The 17607-nt window shown below is 35.3% G+C and overlaps 1 protein-coding gene across 1 annotated transcript; it reads left to right on the forward strand.

Moving 5' to 3' along the window:
* Window positions 1-1357: 1357 nt before the first annotated feature.
* LOC117919412 (ADP-ribosylation factor-related protein 1-like) lies at window positions 1358-17541 on the forward strand. Its single transcript, XM_034836609.1, has 7 exons — window positions 1358-1586; window positions 3422-3622; window positions 4073-4213; window positions 12035-12143; window positions 12274-12335; window positions 16843-16946; window positions 17126-17541. Exons 2-7 carry the CDS (start codon window positions 3530-3532, stop codon window positions 17232-17234), a joined length of 618 nt encoding a protein of 205 aa, XP_034692500.1. The 5' UTR covers window positions 1358-1586; window positions 3422-3529; the 3' UTR covers window positions 17235-17541.
* Window positions 17542-17607: the final 66 nt, after the last annotated feature.

The raw sequence follows: 17607 nt of genomic DNA on the forward strand, positions 1-17607 counted from the left end.
TCATGCTGTTTGTTTGCCGAGAAACTCCTAGAAAATGAAACAAGGCTTTGTTTTTCTAATGTAGTATTATGATTGAATTGGCTTTTGCGAAGATTGCAACTTTCTTTCACTTTCTTCATTTTCTCGTGAACCAGACGAAGGTTTTAGGATCTGTTATTGTCATCAATTTAAAAGTCATAGTTTCTGATATTTCCACTTTGTGAGATTCGTTTTTGTGATAAAGGTTTCCAAATCTGTGATTTAAATTAGAATATTTGATTATTGGATTATTCGGTTGCTAATTATTGGTCAATAAGTTGTGATTTGGCTTATGCTTTGTGCAATATCATAGTTTTGAAGTTTCGTATATGAAATTGGTGTTATGTTATTGATGGAAGGTTAAGTGGGGTTTAATTTGTGAATTTAATTGGTTTACACTCTAGTTTATATAGATCCTTTTTGTTAGGAAAAAATGACTGTTGGATCTGGTGGGTGATTCAGATTTAGATATTCAAAATCAATAGCAATTCTTGAAAAATTATATTAGATTCTGTCATCCTGTGAAAATTGAGTGGCCCATTGCATGCTACCTGCTGTTAAAGGCAATTTGAGGGGATGTTGCATACGTTGATGGAATCAGTTTTAGGGATTTCACTGAAGAGGCACGATTTTGAAATTTTATCCTCAGTCGTGCTGGCAGATTCTGGTTTGTGAAAATTCTTATTTTCAGGTGTTGTATTTGTATGTAGAAGTGTAGATAAAAGATAATGAGGCAGTATAATTTTCATTTGATGTCAAGATATGCCCTTGCAAATCTATTAATTTTATGGTTCATTAAATTTCTCTAGCCCCCTGGTTATCTTTGAATGGTTTTTTTTTATACAGAATGTAGTTTAAATTATGTTCAGTGTCTGTGATTTTTATTTCTTGATTATCTTTCGGATTTTGTTTGACATTGAACCATTTGTTTCCTAAAGGGATTATACAAATTAAAATAAACATTTTTAATGCAAAAATTAATGGACCTGCCCAGGCCCGTGCATGGCACTTGGTGCTTAGTATTTCTGAAGTTACACAAAATGCTTAAGTCTTTGGTTCTTATAAGCTTGAGTTTTGGGAGCTAAAAGGGGAAAATGCTCTGGGAACTGCTTTAGGTTGTTGAATATTTGATGGGCTTTGGTATTTAGGTTTCCTTTTCTCTTTGTTGGGAACTTATCATTTTGTACAATGCAAATATGCCACTAGCAAAAGATAGGAACCTTATCCATCTCTACCCTTTATTGCTCTTCTGGAAAATTCCCTTGACTTCCTAAGTCAACAACAATGCAGTATTTGTCATAATATGTGTGGTTCATTCATTTCCATCTCCAACAATAAACCATCATTCTTCCTGTCATTTTAATCCTTAAAACCATCATTCTATGTTAGATGTTTCTTCTCCACTCTGAGTCATCTCACCTCTGAAATCCTTGCTGTCATTTAAATTTTTGGCAAGCAGCAGCCGTTTATTTGGATCTTGGATGAGAACTAGATCCTTTTCTGCAATCATCAGCAATCATGCTACCATTTCTCACTGGTGTGAATGATGTGGGACCTGTGAACGTAAAGTAAGTTCTACAAACCTCATCTAGCTCACATCACCTATTGAAAGTTAGAAAAGAGAAAAAGGAAAAATGACAAAGTCCATCTAGGCCTGAGCAGAGTATTAGATTGTTACTGCAGGAACTCAATCCATTCGAGATTGCATAAAATGCAGCATCCTCTTTAACCTTGCATCAAAAAAAGTAAAATCTAGCTCAAAACCTCTGAATTCTTAATTTTTTTTTTTATGTCACATGCATCCATTGCTGTTGTTGTCCCATTTCCATATCATATCATTCATTGCAAATATAGGTCTTTTAGATGAAGGTATTCAAATGAAATGGTTTTTTTTCCTAAGCAGCAATAGTCTAATAGAAAGCCATTGAGGCTTGACATATGGACTAGGAGGGGCTGGTTCTTTAGTGTTTTGGTACTAAAAACAAGAAAGGGGGCATCTTTTTATTTTTTATTTTTATATTTTTATCTTTTTCTGTTATTGGCAAAACTAGATACAGCCTTCTATTTTTTTATGGGTACCGACAAATTAAGGCTTGTAAAGATTAAGTGGTGGTTCAACTCTAGAAATCATTGAAACAAATAGCAATACTGAAAAATTCAATGTGTTACAGAATACTAAAACTAATGACCTGCAGATGCAGTAGAAAGTGTGTAATTTAGAGTATGAGTGAGCATCCACTTATGCATGATGTATTGACATACAATTTCTTGTGTGTGATACACATTGACAACAACCTTTTTCTTTTTTATTTATCTACTTTTTGTGATATGTAAAGTTACTTCAAAGTTGTCTTTGGTTTTTTTTGAGACTTAATGTAATTTGAAGAAAATCACAACACTTCATTATGATATTGATTGTCATTGTATTTAGCAATTTAAATTCATAATTTTGAATTATTTATTTTTTGTTGTCTACGAGGATTAGATGTGTTTCAGTGAACTAAAATATTTGAGAGAAAGTGAAATTTTGATGCGTATTCAAGTGAATGTTCCATTAAAAAGTTAGGTCTATGATTTCATTAAAGGGTATCTTGATATTTTAAGATTTATATCTGACACCAGTTTTTTGTCAATACTTTGAGGGACTCATTTTCTTTTCTCTTCTTTTCTTTTCTTTTCTTTTTCGGTGAATAATTTTGCATATTTCATTTCTGAAATAGAAATTCTACTCTGTTATTAATCTTATATGTTTCGTGAAAACAATTGGCCACAATACGGATGTCAAGATGGATTAGCAGAAAAGAATAAGAATGGTGAGGAAATGTTTGGTGAGATCATCTTCAGATGAGAGGAGCTCCTTATTGAATCAATAGCCTGTGTTGTTAGCAGGGGGCGATGTTTTTTTTTATTTTTTTTTTAAATTTATTTATTTAATATTGACCAAAAAAAAAAAACTCTCTTTCTTGCCTATTTTAGGTGTATGCTTTGTATGTGCATTGCTTCAGGCCACTGCAACATTTTCTGGTGTATTGTGTTTTTCCTTAAAAGAAAATGAGTGGTGATTGGGGTGATTTAAACATGTTAAAATTAAGTATGATGATGAGCTATCCAACTTGAAATGCATTATCAACATGCAAGTTCAAGGATTGAGAAGGAAAATTGATTAAGGTAGAATGGATCTAAATTGGAATTAGCAAGAAGAAAACTGTGATGGTTGAAGAAATGGGATAGTCTATTTCAGATCATGAATTTGCTTTACTTTTACTACTGTACCTGCAAAGATTACATCTAATCACATTCTAGTCTGTTAAAACTAAAAGATAGAAAAAGAAATGGAAATCAAACCATTTAAATTGGACATCTTCTCTGTCTTGAATGTTGATTTGTCTTTTTGTGTTTTCAGGATTTTAAAATGGTGAGCATGAGAAGGACCAAGTTAGACATCAGGAAATCCTCTTGCTACACTTGAACGTTAAAGGGAACGAATAATAAACAAGATTAAAAGCCAGACATGTTCTCCCTGTTTCATGGACTTTGGAAGTATCTCTTCAGTAAGGCAGAGTTTCATGTTCTTATTCTTGGAATTGACAAGGCTGGGAAAACAGTAATATATCATCATCTTATCTTCTTATGTGGAAATGAAAAGTTGCCTATGCATGCTTCTTTGTCTTGTGTGGAATGACATAAAGCTCAGCTTTATCATTAATTGCTAAAATTTGGTTACCTTTCTACAAACTGTTTAGGCCCTTGATCGACCAAAAGCTAGATGACTTTGGCTTTTAAGTTCTTCATTACTTTTAATATTTTAATTTTTTATCTGTAGTATGTGCTCTCTGTGTTTGCTAAGAAAGGAGCAGAGTTTTCCTTTTTGTTTGTAGTTTAAAGGAGCATTATTCTTGTTTGAAGCATATAAGTTCAAAAAAGTCTTCTTTTAACTGTCTATTTCTGATTCATCTTTAATATTATTAATAAATTTATTTTTTCATTTTCTTTAAAATGTTGCACACATCTCTGGAAACTCTATTAGTACCTACTAACATATATGAATTTGTAGACTTTACTAGAGAAGTTGAAGGCCCTATACACGAACCTGGAAGGTCTCCCCCCTGATCGAATTGTTCCAACTGTGGGACTCAATATTGGTCGTGTTGAATTGTCAAATACAAAACTTGTATTCTGGGACCTGGGAGGTCAGGTATGTAAAAGGCATTCTACAACTGACAATCAAGTGGATACTCTTAGAGTTTCTCTTATTACTTTATAAAAGTCCCAACACTGTTCTCTTGAACTACAACAATAGGGTCTCATGTAATCATCTGCATTGATAACAGTTTCTGGGTTAGGCTATTAACTAGGTTTTTTCACTTTTGTAATAATTATTGTTAAAATATTACACCATTTTTCTAGCACTTGGTTCTTTTGCAACATAATAGTGCTTTGTTATTTTACTGTTAATAGCCGCTAGAACAAACATGAGTGGGACTATGAATATATGTGATATTTACAACTATTCAAACTAGTGTCGCTTTTGACCTTTTTTTTTTTTTTTTTCTTATAAGCAATATACATATATATATATATATATAATAAAAAGGTTTTTACAAAGCAGAATAGCTAAAGCTCGCTAAAGTACACCAGAAGTATACAAAGGGCTTCAAGTGAAAAAAGAAAGGAGTGGAGAGGACAAAAAATGGAAAAACCACCTGCCCAACAATTACTTAGCACTTAACCAATCAATAAAATTGATGGACATAGACTTTTCTTCTAAAAGAGGCCTAACATAATCCATAAAGGAAAGTAGAAAAGAGGATTTTAGCAAAAGATCCACGTCTTCAAAAGCCCTTCAATTTCTTTTGCACCAAATGGGCTAGAAAAGACACGAAGGGGCAGCTAACCAAGCTTTTAGCCGCCAATTTCCTAACTGGGCCCCATTCCAGCTCTTAAGGCATATCCCTAAAAGGATACAAGAAGTGATGAGAAACTCATCATAGATCTCAGGATATCCATCAATGTTTGATTTTTTCTTTTTGCTACTCCATTTTACCGTGGAGTTCTAAGTGCACTCAACTAGGAAATAATCTCATGCTTCTTAAGGAAAGAATTGAACTGAGTAGACATGTACTTACCACCTTGATAAGATCAAAGTGCCCGATGTGTTTACTCAATTGGTTTTCTGATTCCTCCTTAAATTCAATGAATTTATCCAAGGCATCAAACTTCCTATGCATCAGGTAAACATACCTGAACCTAGAGTAATCATCCGTAAAGGTGATGAAGTACTCATACCCACCATGTGCATAGACATTAAAAGGCCTACACACGTCAATATGCACCAACTCCAAACACTTCTTGGCTCTATATCCTTTAATAGTAAAGAGCTTCTTGGTCATTTTGCCTTCTATACAGGATTCACAGATTAAAAGATCTTTTGGAATCAAAGAGGGTAATATTCCAAATTTAACCAGTTTGGATCCTATTTAGATTAATATGACCTAGGATCAAGTGTCAAAGTTGTGTTTGATTAATGATAGGTTTCTTTTTACTTATCAAAAAAAAAAAAAATTAATGATAGGTTTCTTTCTCTTAAGTGAGTTATGATAATTCTCATTACTTAACAAATTAGATAATGGAGTCACACAATAAAGATTATTTATCAGTAATCCAAAGCATATAAATGAATCATTTAAATTAATAAAAACATGTTTATTAGAAAAAACCATTGAATAATTTAGTTTACATAAACTAGAAACCGAAATTAAGTTCTTTCTAGATTCAAGAACATAAAGACAATCTTTGAATTCCAGAAAATAACTATCATCTAAGATAAAGGTAGCATCTCCGACTGCCTGCACAACAATCCTCGCTTTAGAAGCTAATGTAAGGTACATGTCCCCATCATTCAACCTACTCCTTAGTTGAAACCCTTATAAAGAATTATAGACATGGTCAGTGGCCTCGAAATGTATCCATTAAGAATTAGTGGAATCCACCACTAAACATGATTCAGCCAAAAGAGATTAATGGATGCATGACTGTCTCTACAGGAGAATTGGGCACTCCTTTTTCCAGTGAGCTTTCTTATCATAGAGGAAGCACTTGCTCTTTTTCTTCTTCCCCTTGCCCTTGAACTTTCCTTTTTCCTTTGTAGTCTCTGAAGTGGTCTTCTTCTTCTAGCTAGAAGATCTTGAAGAACCCATGATTGCCATATGAATGTCCCTTTATTTCTTGAGAATCTCCTCTATTATTTGGAGTTCTCTCATTAGTTCAAGTATGCTCATCACCAACTTATTCATAGAATAGTTGAGCTTGCATTGCTTGAAAGAATCCGACAAGGTCTTTAGAACCATGTCAACTTAGGTTTCCCCATTGATCTTAGTTTGAAAGATCTCCATCTCGTTAAAGAGTCAATCATACGAATCATATTATCTCTAATAGGAGTTCCTTCTCACATCTTAACATTCATAATAGTCTTAAGAGCAGTTTGTCTAATTGGCCTACCTTTACCCCCAAACATCTCATGGAAATTGGCAAAAATATCATAAGTTGTTGGCATAGACACATGTCGGTGCTGCAACACATTATACAAAGACCCAAGTATGATGTACTTGGTCTTCTGATTTGCCTTTTGTCAACTCTGATAACCATCCTTGTCCTCCTAAATGGAATGTTCATTAGAGGGAGATGAAGCAAATTCTTGAGTTACCCATTTTAGCTTATTTGAAATGCATTCTATATCCAAATTCCTTTTTCAATCCACATTATTTGGTCCGATCAATTTGTTAGTAATGAGAATCAGATTAATTGGATTGTACGACATGATATCTATAACAAAAATAAATCATGCATTAATTAATTGAACACTCACAACAAGCAAGTAATAATTTCGCAAAAATGTAGAGCTCTTAAAACTACATATCTATTTACAAGGTATCCTACTATCATAAGAATCAAGCCTATGGTGGGGTAGTCATGACCTTGTTATTAGACACCACCCCTTCAAATTGATCTCATTGCCTTAGCTATAAAGGTATTTTAAGGCAAGATCAACATGCCTTTCATTTAGCCCATGGACTATCCAACTTAAGTGTGTACTCATTGTCCTTGACATCCATGTCACTAAGTAAAGAACTCCACTAGGGGGTTGGTAGCTCCCACTACAGACATGTCTAGTCTCATTTTAATGTATAGTCCATATCCCTTGATTCCTGGGGTTTAATCCATCAGTGGGATGATGATGAACCAAAATCAAGACGGGTTCGACTATGAAGGCCATGGGCTTACCTAGGGCCCTCTCCCATTTAATCTTTTAGAGTTAAGAACTTTGTTTAGAAATAGTAAATCTTTAATGGATTAAATATTCTCTATGAAAAATTTCCCTAATATGTTTATTTCCTAAATTAGAAGCTTAATGTAAAGAGGAGAATATAATTTAGAAAAACCTTTTCAAAATGAAAAGTCTTCTTTTTCTATTCATTATTTACAATTTAAATAAACACTACAAAAATTGAAAAAAATTTCAAAATATTTTATTTCTATTAATTACTATTTACCCATTTTGGTAATCCTTCTTAATTATAATTTGTTAATCATAAAATTAAAATATATTATATATAATTTGTCTATCATGAAATTGCTAAAATTAACTTATTTTTCTAAATTGGAATCTTGTGCAAAAAGGAAAATATTGTTTTATAAAGATTTAGAAAAATAAGAGCCCTTTCATAAAATGGAAAATTTTTATTCTTAGAGATTTCACAATTTTGATAAGATTCTAAGTAAAATTAAAATCCTTAAGGATTAATTTAAAAAAGAAAGTAAGCTCTTATCCTTTTCCTAAAAAGATTAATTAAAATCTTTAAGGATTTCCAACTATGCACATTCCAAATAAACAAGTCACTTATTTTGGAAAAATTGCATGAAAAATTATCTCCTTGAGAATACCAAAATGTCCGAATTATGCCAAAAACATATATTTAGCATAGTAATCACAAAAGGAAATAGAATAAAATATTTCTGATGCCCTTAGGGACCCAGTTGCATATTTGGTAATTAGATTTTAACAAAATCCAAATTACTAAAATTACCATAATAATCCTGTAACAAAAAATTAGGATTAGTTAACCAAAAACTCTAAAACTATTACAAAAATCCAAAATTGCCATTTTTGTTGTTGCCCCTTTCCTTATTGTTGCCTCTAGCGCCTTGAACACTTTAGCGCTAAAAGTGACAACTCAAGGGCTAATCTAAGCGCTCAAGCCCTACTCCCTATTGCAGCACACTTGTGGTTATTTATGCCATGGATTCCAGCTGTTTTTCCTTCAGAAAACATACCTTGGCTGCTTGATTTCTCCACCATGGACATTATTGAAGTCATGGGCTGCTTCTTCATCTTCTTTTGGGTTACAAAGATGGGAAAAATACAAATTTTACATAGGAAACAAAACCTATGCTCCATCCATTCGGGGCCTACAATCCATCTATCAAAAGGAAAAACTTTTTAGAAATGAAAGATATTCCTATGCTCCTAACCATGGAACTTACAACCCAATCTAGATAAATAAACATTTTTTCATAAGAAACAACAATTACATTCAATATGTGGACCATTAACCATCACATACATTCATCCCTAAGGCCATGAGATGAGTTAAATAACCCTTCAAAACAGAGTTAGCATACCTTGGAGCAGATCTAACATGCAAAAACATATCCTAAGGCTTTGATACTAGTTTTTGGGAACTTTGAATTACTCTGTTCTCTAGCCCTGGATCATAGGTGTATGCTTCTTACCATAGGCATCTCTAAATATATCACAATGGAATAACATGGCTATAAATACCAAAAACAATAGATTTAGAGAGTATAGAGATCATACCTTTGATCTGGATGTTTCTAGATTGTCTCTAATCCAATGAAGACGTCATAGAGGAATCTGAAACTGTAGAAAACTCTTTGGAGCTTGTCTACCTGATGCTCTTCTACTCGATCATTCCTCACAAGGATCTAGGCACGAGAAAAGGATGGGCTTTTCTTTCTAGAGAGGGGCTAGGGTTACTCTCTCTTGAAGCTATTTGGAAGATAGAATGGCAAAAACTTGAAGCCTTAACCCCTATGGGGGTATTTATAGACTTCCTTGTGGGCTTAAGTAATTTGTGCCTAAATTGAGCTTGAGTTACCTAATCCAGTCCACTTGGTCCTAATTAATTAATTGTATTAGGTTTTAATTAATTAATTAGCTCAATCCAAAAAGACAATTCATAAGATTTAGTGTAACCTTGCATTTTTATCAAAACACCCTTGTGCACACTTATGAACTTAAAACCTAAATCCCTCAAAACAAAAGTGCAACTATGATTTAGGAGCTCGAGCAAGGACCATTGGGACCCATAAGGAAATGCTAGTTCCCTCATAATCCAATTTTGAAGTTGATTCAACATTCCACCAAAGAGAATCAACTACACTTCAGTATCTTATATAATTACAACGAAGCGAATGTTTGGGTTCGTGACTTACCATCTACTACATACAGACTCTCCATGAACTGGTGTCCATAGTCTAATAAGGTAGTATTATCACCTATCAAGATTACCTCTTCAATCCTTGAGTTACAAATTCAAGATCCATGTATTATGTGATCAATTGACATACTCTAGCTCCAAGGAGCATATATCAAATTCCACTAAATGAAATGCTATGACCATAGTCTTCTAGATCATGTCTTTTGGATCACCCCAATGGGTCACACAGTTTCAATCCTATGAGATATCATAGTGCCTTTATTAAGAATATCTATTGCCACTGGCCTCAATCAACAGTAACCCAATTCATATAAATATATGACCACATTAGAGTCTCACCCATAGGTCAAAATCTGTTGCTAACTTTAGCACAAGTTTAATATCCTTTCAAGGTTAAGAGTCCTTTTAGCATAGTATCTTGGTGAATCATGACAATTGATAGTCTTACATCATGATTCACCATAGATCCTATCCAATGCATAACCGCATATACTAGTGCCTTCACCATGAAAACCTATCTCGGCGGCCAAGACAAACCACCCTTCCAACTAGGAGGTAGTATACTACAATCTTTATTGGATTGTCCAAGTCCAGAACCGACTGTGAACTACGTATCAACTTACAAGGAAACCATGACTTATATCTTATGTACAATACATAATGTATCCAAGTCATGTACACAATGTAAGAAATATGAACGTGTATGCTTAGATAAACAATTAATGCATAAGGGATAATAAAAGGAATAAGATTTATAAATAAATAAATATATTAATGAGTCTAAAATTGTTACATCATATCATGCTTTTCAAGGCTTTATCCCAATATATATATGGTTGAGACTTGGATGATACCTAATTGTCTTTAAGCTCCCAACTTTCGTTTTTGATTAATGAAAAAATCCTTGGAAAATGATTTTGTAGTTATATGTCTTTCATGAATCTAAAAATTCATCTTGACTATTAAATACAAATGCCCCTGATTATCTTTAATAATCATTACTTCGATCCTGGAGGTCAACATAATAGGACCGAAATCCTATGATGTTATTCTTTTCTAATGTATCCAAAGCATAATATCACAACCTGCTCAAAATAACCATTGCTTAGCTTTTAAAGGAGAGTAGGAAGTTTGTAATTATGTGGAGTCATCTACACATCTTTATTGGTGGAGTGTAGAAGATTCTAGAGAAGCCTAAAGACATCCATACATCTCTATAGAAAAAGGAAAGATAAGGGAAAGGTGTGAAGTAGTCTAGAAAGTTCCAAAGATCTCTTGTACATATCATGTTCATAGCTTTTGTGTAGGATATTTTAGAGAATTCTAGAGTAGAGGGGAACCTTTGAGGGTCTAAGAGCTCCATAGGTGTCTATAAATATAAGATGACCTCATTTGACCAAGACACCAAGCACTTGAGAGCATTCCTAGCAATGTAAAGCATTCTTGTTGAATTCAAGTTTCATTCTTCCAAACTCTCTAACTGTTGCTCCCTTTGTTGTTCTTAACTTCCAAGTCATATGCATTGCTTAGCATAACAAGCTAAGGATTGGGGAAGGTTAACTTAGTAATGTCGAGTGGCTTGAGTTGTCTAAGTGTCACTTGTGAGTTTAGGAAACACCTAAGTCCGTACCAATAGGTTTGCTTTGAAAACTCTAATTTCTTCAAAGTAATAGCACCGAAGGCATGACTCAGCCAATTACATATTTATTGAAATTGATTTAATTAAATCCAAAGCCTAGGGGACAAATAATACATATGATTTTATTAATACATATTTTAAAGGGCTAAGTTGGTCAATTGGTTAGCTACCCATTGATCACATAGAAGACTGGGTTTGATTCATGGTCCTGGCTCTCTCCTATTCTTTCATTTTATGGTGTTGAACAAATTTTGTTAGTGTTGGCCTGCAATGACTAGTCAAACATGGTGATAAAATTGCTGAAAATCATTTGCTGAAATTTCCAAAAAAAAAAAAAACCCAAAAAATAGGTCATTGGATATTTCCTATTTGTATATTATGTCAAGGTCTACTGACATACAATATTTTGTAGAAATATAGTCAAATATTGGGCAACATTTTCATCCTTGAGTAACAGGAAATGATTAGTTTGTTCATGGTAAACTTAACTGCTTTTGTTGTATAATCGAAAATGAGCTCACATGAAAAGGAGGGATGAGAAATGGTTGTATCAATGCAAAAGGGCCTTGGATCTCAAGACAATATAAAGGAAAATGTATGTACTACATAGGTCTTTCTTATACTCTTCAAAGACAATTTCTTTCTTTTGATCTGCATAAGCTCCCTTTACTAGAAACTGTTGAAATGTAGTGAGCAATAAAAATTCCAGGCTTCAGCAAGCCTGTATCTGCTAGATTCTAGGTTTCTGAATGTCTATGATTCAAAACACGGAGCTAAACGAAAAAAACTGTTTCAAGTACTATGTTTTGGGGTTACTTTGAAGTTCTTTTCACTGATACAAGATTTTTTTTTTTGTCAGCCCAGTCTTCGCTCAATTTGGGAGAAATATTATGAAGAGGCACATGCTGTGGTATTTGTAATTGATGCTTCTTGCCCGTCACGTTTTGAAGATTCAAAATCAGCATTGGGTAAGTAATTTGCAATTATTTAATGCTGTAGAACATATGGTGCTGTTTTAATACTGATCAATTTTACCACTACTTAGGAGTTTTGAATTGAAATTACAATGATGCATTAGATATTCAATTTGATTATCAGAAAAAGTTATCCGGCATGAGGATTTGCAAGGAGCTCCACTTTTAATACTGGCAAACAAGCAGGTGAAATAAACTCTTGGACCTTTTTGGATCAAAGAAAGTCATTATGAATCTTTATGCTAATATAATCATATATAATGGTGAATTTGAACTTGAGTGTGTAACAAGACAAGAATTTGAACCATATCGAGATTTTATTTTGTAGTGAGCATTTCTTCTGTGTGCATGAATCTTCTTAGGTGAACTTTATACGCGTGCGTGTGTGTGTTATAGTTTCTTTGTTCTTTCTACAGAAATCCTTATTTTTATTTATTTTTTGGTAGGCAAACAAAAAAAGTATTAAAGAATGCCATCAATAAAAGGGGATGCACCCAATGTATATAGGGGTATCCAAGAGGCACCACTTGAAGAGAAAAACCCAGTGACACCTAGATATAAACAACAAAAACATGAGCCAGTATTTACAATTTATGTTATCAATATAATTCTATAAAGAACAATTCTTCCTCCCCAATGGGACTTCAGACCACTCCAAAAGGGATTTAATAAGGATCTCCTACAAGTTTTGGTTTGGAAGCTCTTCCTTGTTTAAGATCCTTCTATTTTTCTCACACCACATGCACAAAAACAAGCAGTATGGAGCCATGCTCCATTCCTTCCTCCGTCTTTTACCTATACCCATAACCTTGTAATCTAAAAGGAGCTCTTTCGAAAAATCTGGGAATGCCCACTGCAGTCAAAAATTGCTAATAATAGCTCCCACTGTAAGGCAAGGAGCAGGGGTGGGGAGGGAGTTAATGTGTCATACCTCTTGTTTGTTGATGACACTTTGGTTTTTTGTGGAGCTTCCAAGGTTCAATTGCTGCATTTAAGTTGGATTTTAATGTGGTTTGAAGCCATCTCGGGCTTGAGAATTAATCTTGACAAAAGTGAGCTTATTCTGGTGGGTTGTGTGAATAATGTTGAGGAGTTGGCTGCAGCTATTGGTTGTAAGGTTGGAAGTCTCCCAACCACTTATCTGGGCTTGCCTTTAGGTGCGCAGTATAGGTCGCTGGCTGTTTGGGACGGTGTGGAGGAGAGAATGAGGAAAAAATTGGCTAGATGGAAGAGCCAATACATATCCAAAGGAGGTAGGATTACTTTGATCCGGAGTACTGTAGCGAATATGCCCATTTACTTTATGTCCATGCTCTCTATGCCTAGAAAAGTCAGACCGAGGTTAGAGCGGATTCAGAGGGAGTTCTTTTGGGGAGGTGGGGCTCTTGAGAGGAAGATTCATCTTGTTAGGTGGGAGTTGGTTTGTCTTGAGAAGGATAATGGGGGGTGGGGGGTCAAGAGTCTTTCTATCCTCAATAAGGCTCTTTTATGTAAATGGAGTTGGAGATTTGCTATGGAGAGAGAGGCTTTTTGGAATCAAGTGATTAGGGGAAAATATGGAGTGGAGCAAGGGGGTTGGAGTTCAAAGGAAGCAAGGGGGGAGGGGCATGGTGTGGGATTGTGGAAAACTCTTAGGAAAGAATGGGAAGTCGTGAAAAGTAGGCTTGTTTTCGTTGTGGAGAATGGGAAAAGGATAAAATTCTGGAAAGACATTTGGTGTGGGGATGAACCCCTTTGTGTTTCTTTTCCTTCTTTATTTGCATTGGCTGTTTCCAAGGATGCTTGGGTTAAGGATGTTTAGAGATGCAATGAGGATGGGGGAAGTTGAAGCCCGCTGTTTTCTAGACCGTTTAATGATTGGGAGTTGGAAGAGGTGTGCAGTTTTTTTGTGGCCTTAAATAGGAAGCAAATTCAGCAAGGGGTGGATGATAGGGTGATTTGGAGAGAGACTAATTGTGGGAAGTTTTTGGTTAAGTCTCTCTACAAATCATTAGTATCAGGCCATCCAATCTCCTTCCCATCGTCGGCTATTTGGAAAGTTACGGTGCAGCCTAGAGTGAGTTTTTTTGGGTGGGAAGCAACGTGGGGAAAGGCTCTCACCTTGGATCAGCTTCAAAGGAGAGGTTGGGCTCTAGCGAACAGATGTTACCTTTGTCAAAGACATGAAGAATCAATTGATCACATTCTTCTACATTGTGATAAGGCTAGAACTCTTTGGGTGCTGTTTTTCTCAATGTTCGGGGTGCAGTGAGTGCTGCCAGCCATGGTTAGAATGGGTCTTTTGTGGGGAAGAAGAGGAAGGGTGTTTGGAAAGTAAGTCCTTTGTGCCTTTTTTGGACGGTTTGGAAGACAAGGAACAAAGTTGCTTTTGAGGAAGAGGAGCTGTCAATCCAAAGACTTAAGGCTTCTTTTGTTTATTTTCTTTGGTCGGAGACGAAGAGGTCTATAAAAGATGGTCCCTCGACCTTAGTTGATTTTGCTGGGTGGGTGGCTTCCCGTTAAGGGTGTGGGTAGGGTGGCTCTTCGTCCCTTGGCAGGCTGCTAGGGAGCGTGGGGCGTTTTTCTTTCTTTCTCTTTTCTCCTTCTTGTACTTTTAGCCACTGCTTTGGTGGTTTTTAATACAATCTCTTTATTTATCAAAAAAAAAATGGCTCCCACAACTTTCTAGCCCTAAACCATTGGATGAGGATGTGATTTACATATTCTCATTTTACAAAGACTGCATGTGTTGCCACTGATCATCCTCTCCTTATAAGGGGATCAATGGCTAGGATCTTTCTCTGCACTACCTCCCAAGTAAAGAAACAGGTTCCAATGGGACACAGGTGGCCCAAATTTCTTTGGCAAGGAATAGAACTAGATTCAAATTTCTTTGGCAAGGAATAGCACCAGATTCTTATCACATAACAAATTGTAGAAAGATTGCACATGGGCAATCCTCTTTTTTTCCTCCCTTCAAAGTAAATTATCCTTCCTTTCTTCTTGCAATCTCACCTCATTGATGAGCTCCTTATACTGATCCACTTCCCCTTATTCCCAATCCTAAAAACATTTTCTAAAAAGAAGGGACCAAGAGTTTACCCCCTTCCCTGCCACCCACAAGTTAGCTATTGTTGCATTCTTGGAAGAGGGAAGCTTGAACAGCTGAGGACGCCTCCATTGTGGCACTCACCCACCCATCTATCCAGCTAGAATTTAGTCTGACACCATTCCTAACTAGAATAGAAGTTCTGAGGTTGAATTCTTCCTGTCCTCCTTTAATTACTTTCCATAAGCCTACTCCTTCCACTTCTCCATAATTGCCTTGGATTATCCTCCTCCACAGGCTCCATTAGCCTTACAATTCTTTATTAAGAACATCCATCTTTCTGATGCCCAAGCCTCCGGTCCTCTTATCCTTGCTCACTGTCCCCCCAGTTCATGAAGTACAATTCTCTCCTTGGAATGATTCTCCCACAGAGTTCTTTGATATTTTTCTTATCTGCTCCTTACTTTCCTGGTCATCACGAAAAGGACATGAAATATATGGGAAAGCTTGAGAGAGTACTCTATTTGAGGGTTAATCTTTCTTCCTTCTTCAGGTGCTATTTCTTCTAAGAGGTCAATCTCCTCTTAAATCTCTCAACTGAATCCCACCCTATATAAGACATATGAAATGCTCCCAGAGGTTGCTCAAGGCAGGTGGAAGGGAGGTGTCTAACTTTACAACCAAAACAGGGAAGCCCATTTGTCATCACCAACCAGAGTCATGTCACCCTTCTGCAGATTTGACTTTCAAACCTAATATGTGTGCAGAACATATGAGCACCAATATCCAATATCTCAGCTGCTTAATTTTAGCCTCACAAAAAAAGTGTCATCTGAAAGTAGTAAATGAGGGACATCCATCTCTACTCCACCTTACCTTATACCTTGAAGCCACTTAATAAGCTCCTTGACTGCTTGGGGATCAGGCAACTGAGAGCCTCCATAACTAGAACAAACAGGTAAAGGGGGAGAGGGTTCCGTTGCCTTAAATTTCTAGATATGTGAAAAAACTTCATAGGGGAACCATTTACTAGAACAAACATTCTCACTAAAGAAATGGAGAAGTGAATCCACCTCAACTACCTTAACCCAAAACCCATTTTTTCCATGACTGATTGGAGAAGATTGCAATTTAAATGACTAGGCTTTTTCTATATCGAGCTTGCACACTAAGCCTAGCCTAGAGCTTCTTTTTCTCGAGTCTATAGTCTTATTGGTGATCAAGGCTGCTTCTAAGATTTGTCTGCCATCCACAAATGCATTTTGAGGCCCCGAAATACCCACCTTACCAATCACCTTTTTCATTCAATTCACCAAAACCTTAACTAGGAATTTATAATATATTACTTTCACATTTATGAATATTTTTATTTCCTTTTATTTGCAACATTTATTTAAATCTGCTATACTCCCGGTAATCTGGTGGCTGATGAGATGGAAAAGAAGGTCCTTAACAAATGGTTACAAATTCTTTATTTGTTAAATATTCTAATCATTTTCATTTCTTTTCTTCTGAAAACCAAACAATGTGATTCCATTTTCTAATGTCTTTCCTTTGTGCTTCAAACAAAAATAGTCACATTATTGTCAATCACTTTAGAGAACCAGACTTCGTGATACTGTTTTCTTATACAGCTTTCATATTGTGCTTTAAATAATATGGCAGGATCTTGATAATGCTGCATCTTCTGACGAATTAGCTCGGTATCTAGATCTCAAAAATTTGGATGAAAGGATTTACATATTTGAAGCTGTTTCAACATTTGATGGGTCAGTAGACAACTTATGAATTTTCTTCACCCTGCTAAAATGTTTATGATTGTTATTTCTCCTAGTATAATAGAAGTACTATAGAAATAAAAGTTCTTACAATATCTGAGATTGAAGTGTTCCTGAAACCAAAATGGGACAAACAATAGAGTAACATGAGAATTGCAACTTGATTGCAGGATGGGGATTAAAGAGAGCATGGACTGGCTGGTGGAGGTTATGGAGAGAAGCAAGAGAACCGAAATGTTGAGAGTTCGTGCAGGCGTGACAGGCCCAGCATCTGCTTAGAAAATACTAAATCAACTCAGCTTGTGTCTTTCACTGCTTCCGAAACTTGTGTAGAGAACCAGAGGTTGAGCTTTTATCTTGCATGATTAAAACTTAAAATCTTTTACACACATCTTTGGCTAAGTATTACGCCTTCTGGTATAATTTTATGTGAAATTGCTTATGAAAAAATAATTCTGGGTGAAAATTGAGTCAATATTCCTTTCTGTGAACTACCTTGTTTGGGGTATTTCTGGGTTTCCGCAGAAACCGATTGGGAAACAAGAAAATTCAGTTATAAATTTATAATAGCAGAAGAATTTGTGCACTCAGGGTTTTTTTTTTTCCCAAATTCAATTTTTATATTTTATTTTTATTTTAGAACATGACATTT

This window comes from Vitis riparia, chromosome 7 (assembly GCF_004353265.1).
Source record: "Vitis riparia cultivar Riparia Gloire de Montpellier isolate 1030 chromosome 7, EGFV_Vit.rip_1.0, whole genome shotgun sequence".
Taxonomy (NCBI): domain Eukaryota; kingdom Viridiplantae; phylum Streptophyta; class Magnoliopsida; order Vitales; family Vitaceae; genus Vitis; species Vitis riparia.

Bases quoted from the DNA above. Each gene is read 5' to 3' on its own strand.
- LOC117919412 (XM_034836609.1), top strand. From the start codon at position 3,530: ATGTTCTCCCTGTTTCATGGACTTTGGAAGTATCTCTTCAGTAAGGCA. The intron at 3,623-4,072 runs GTAATATATCAT...ATGAATTTGTAG, and splicing joins TTGACAAGGCTGGGAAAACA to ACTTTACTAGAGAAGTTGAA. The intron at 12,336-16,842 runs GTGAAATAAACT...ATAATATGGCAG, and splicing joins TAATACTGGCAAACAAGCAG to GATCTTGATAATGCTGCATC.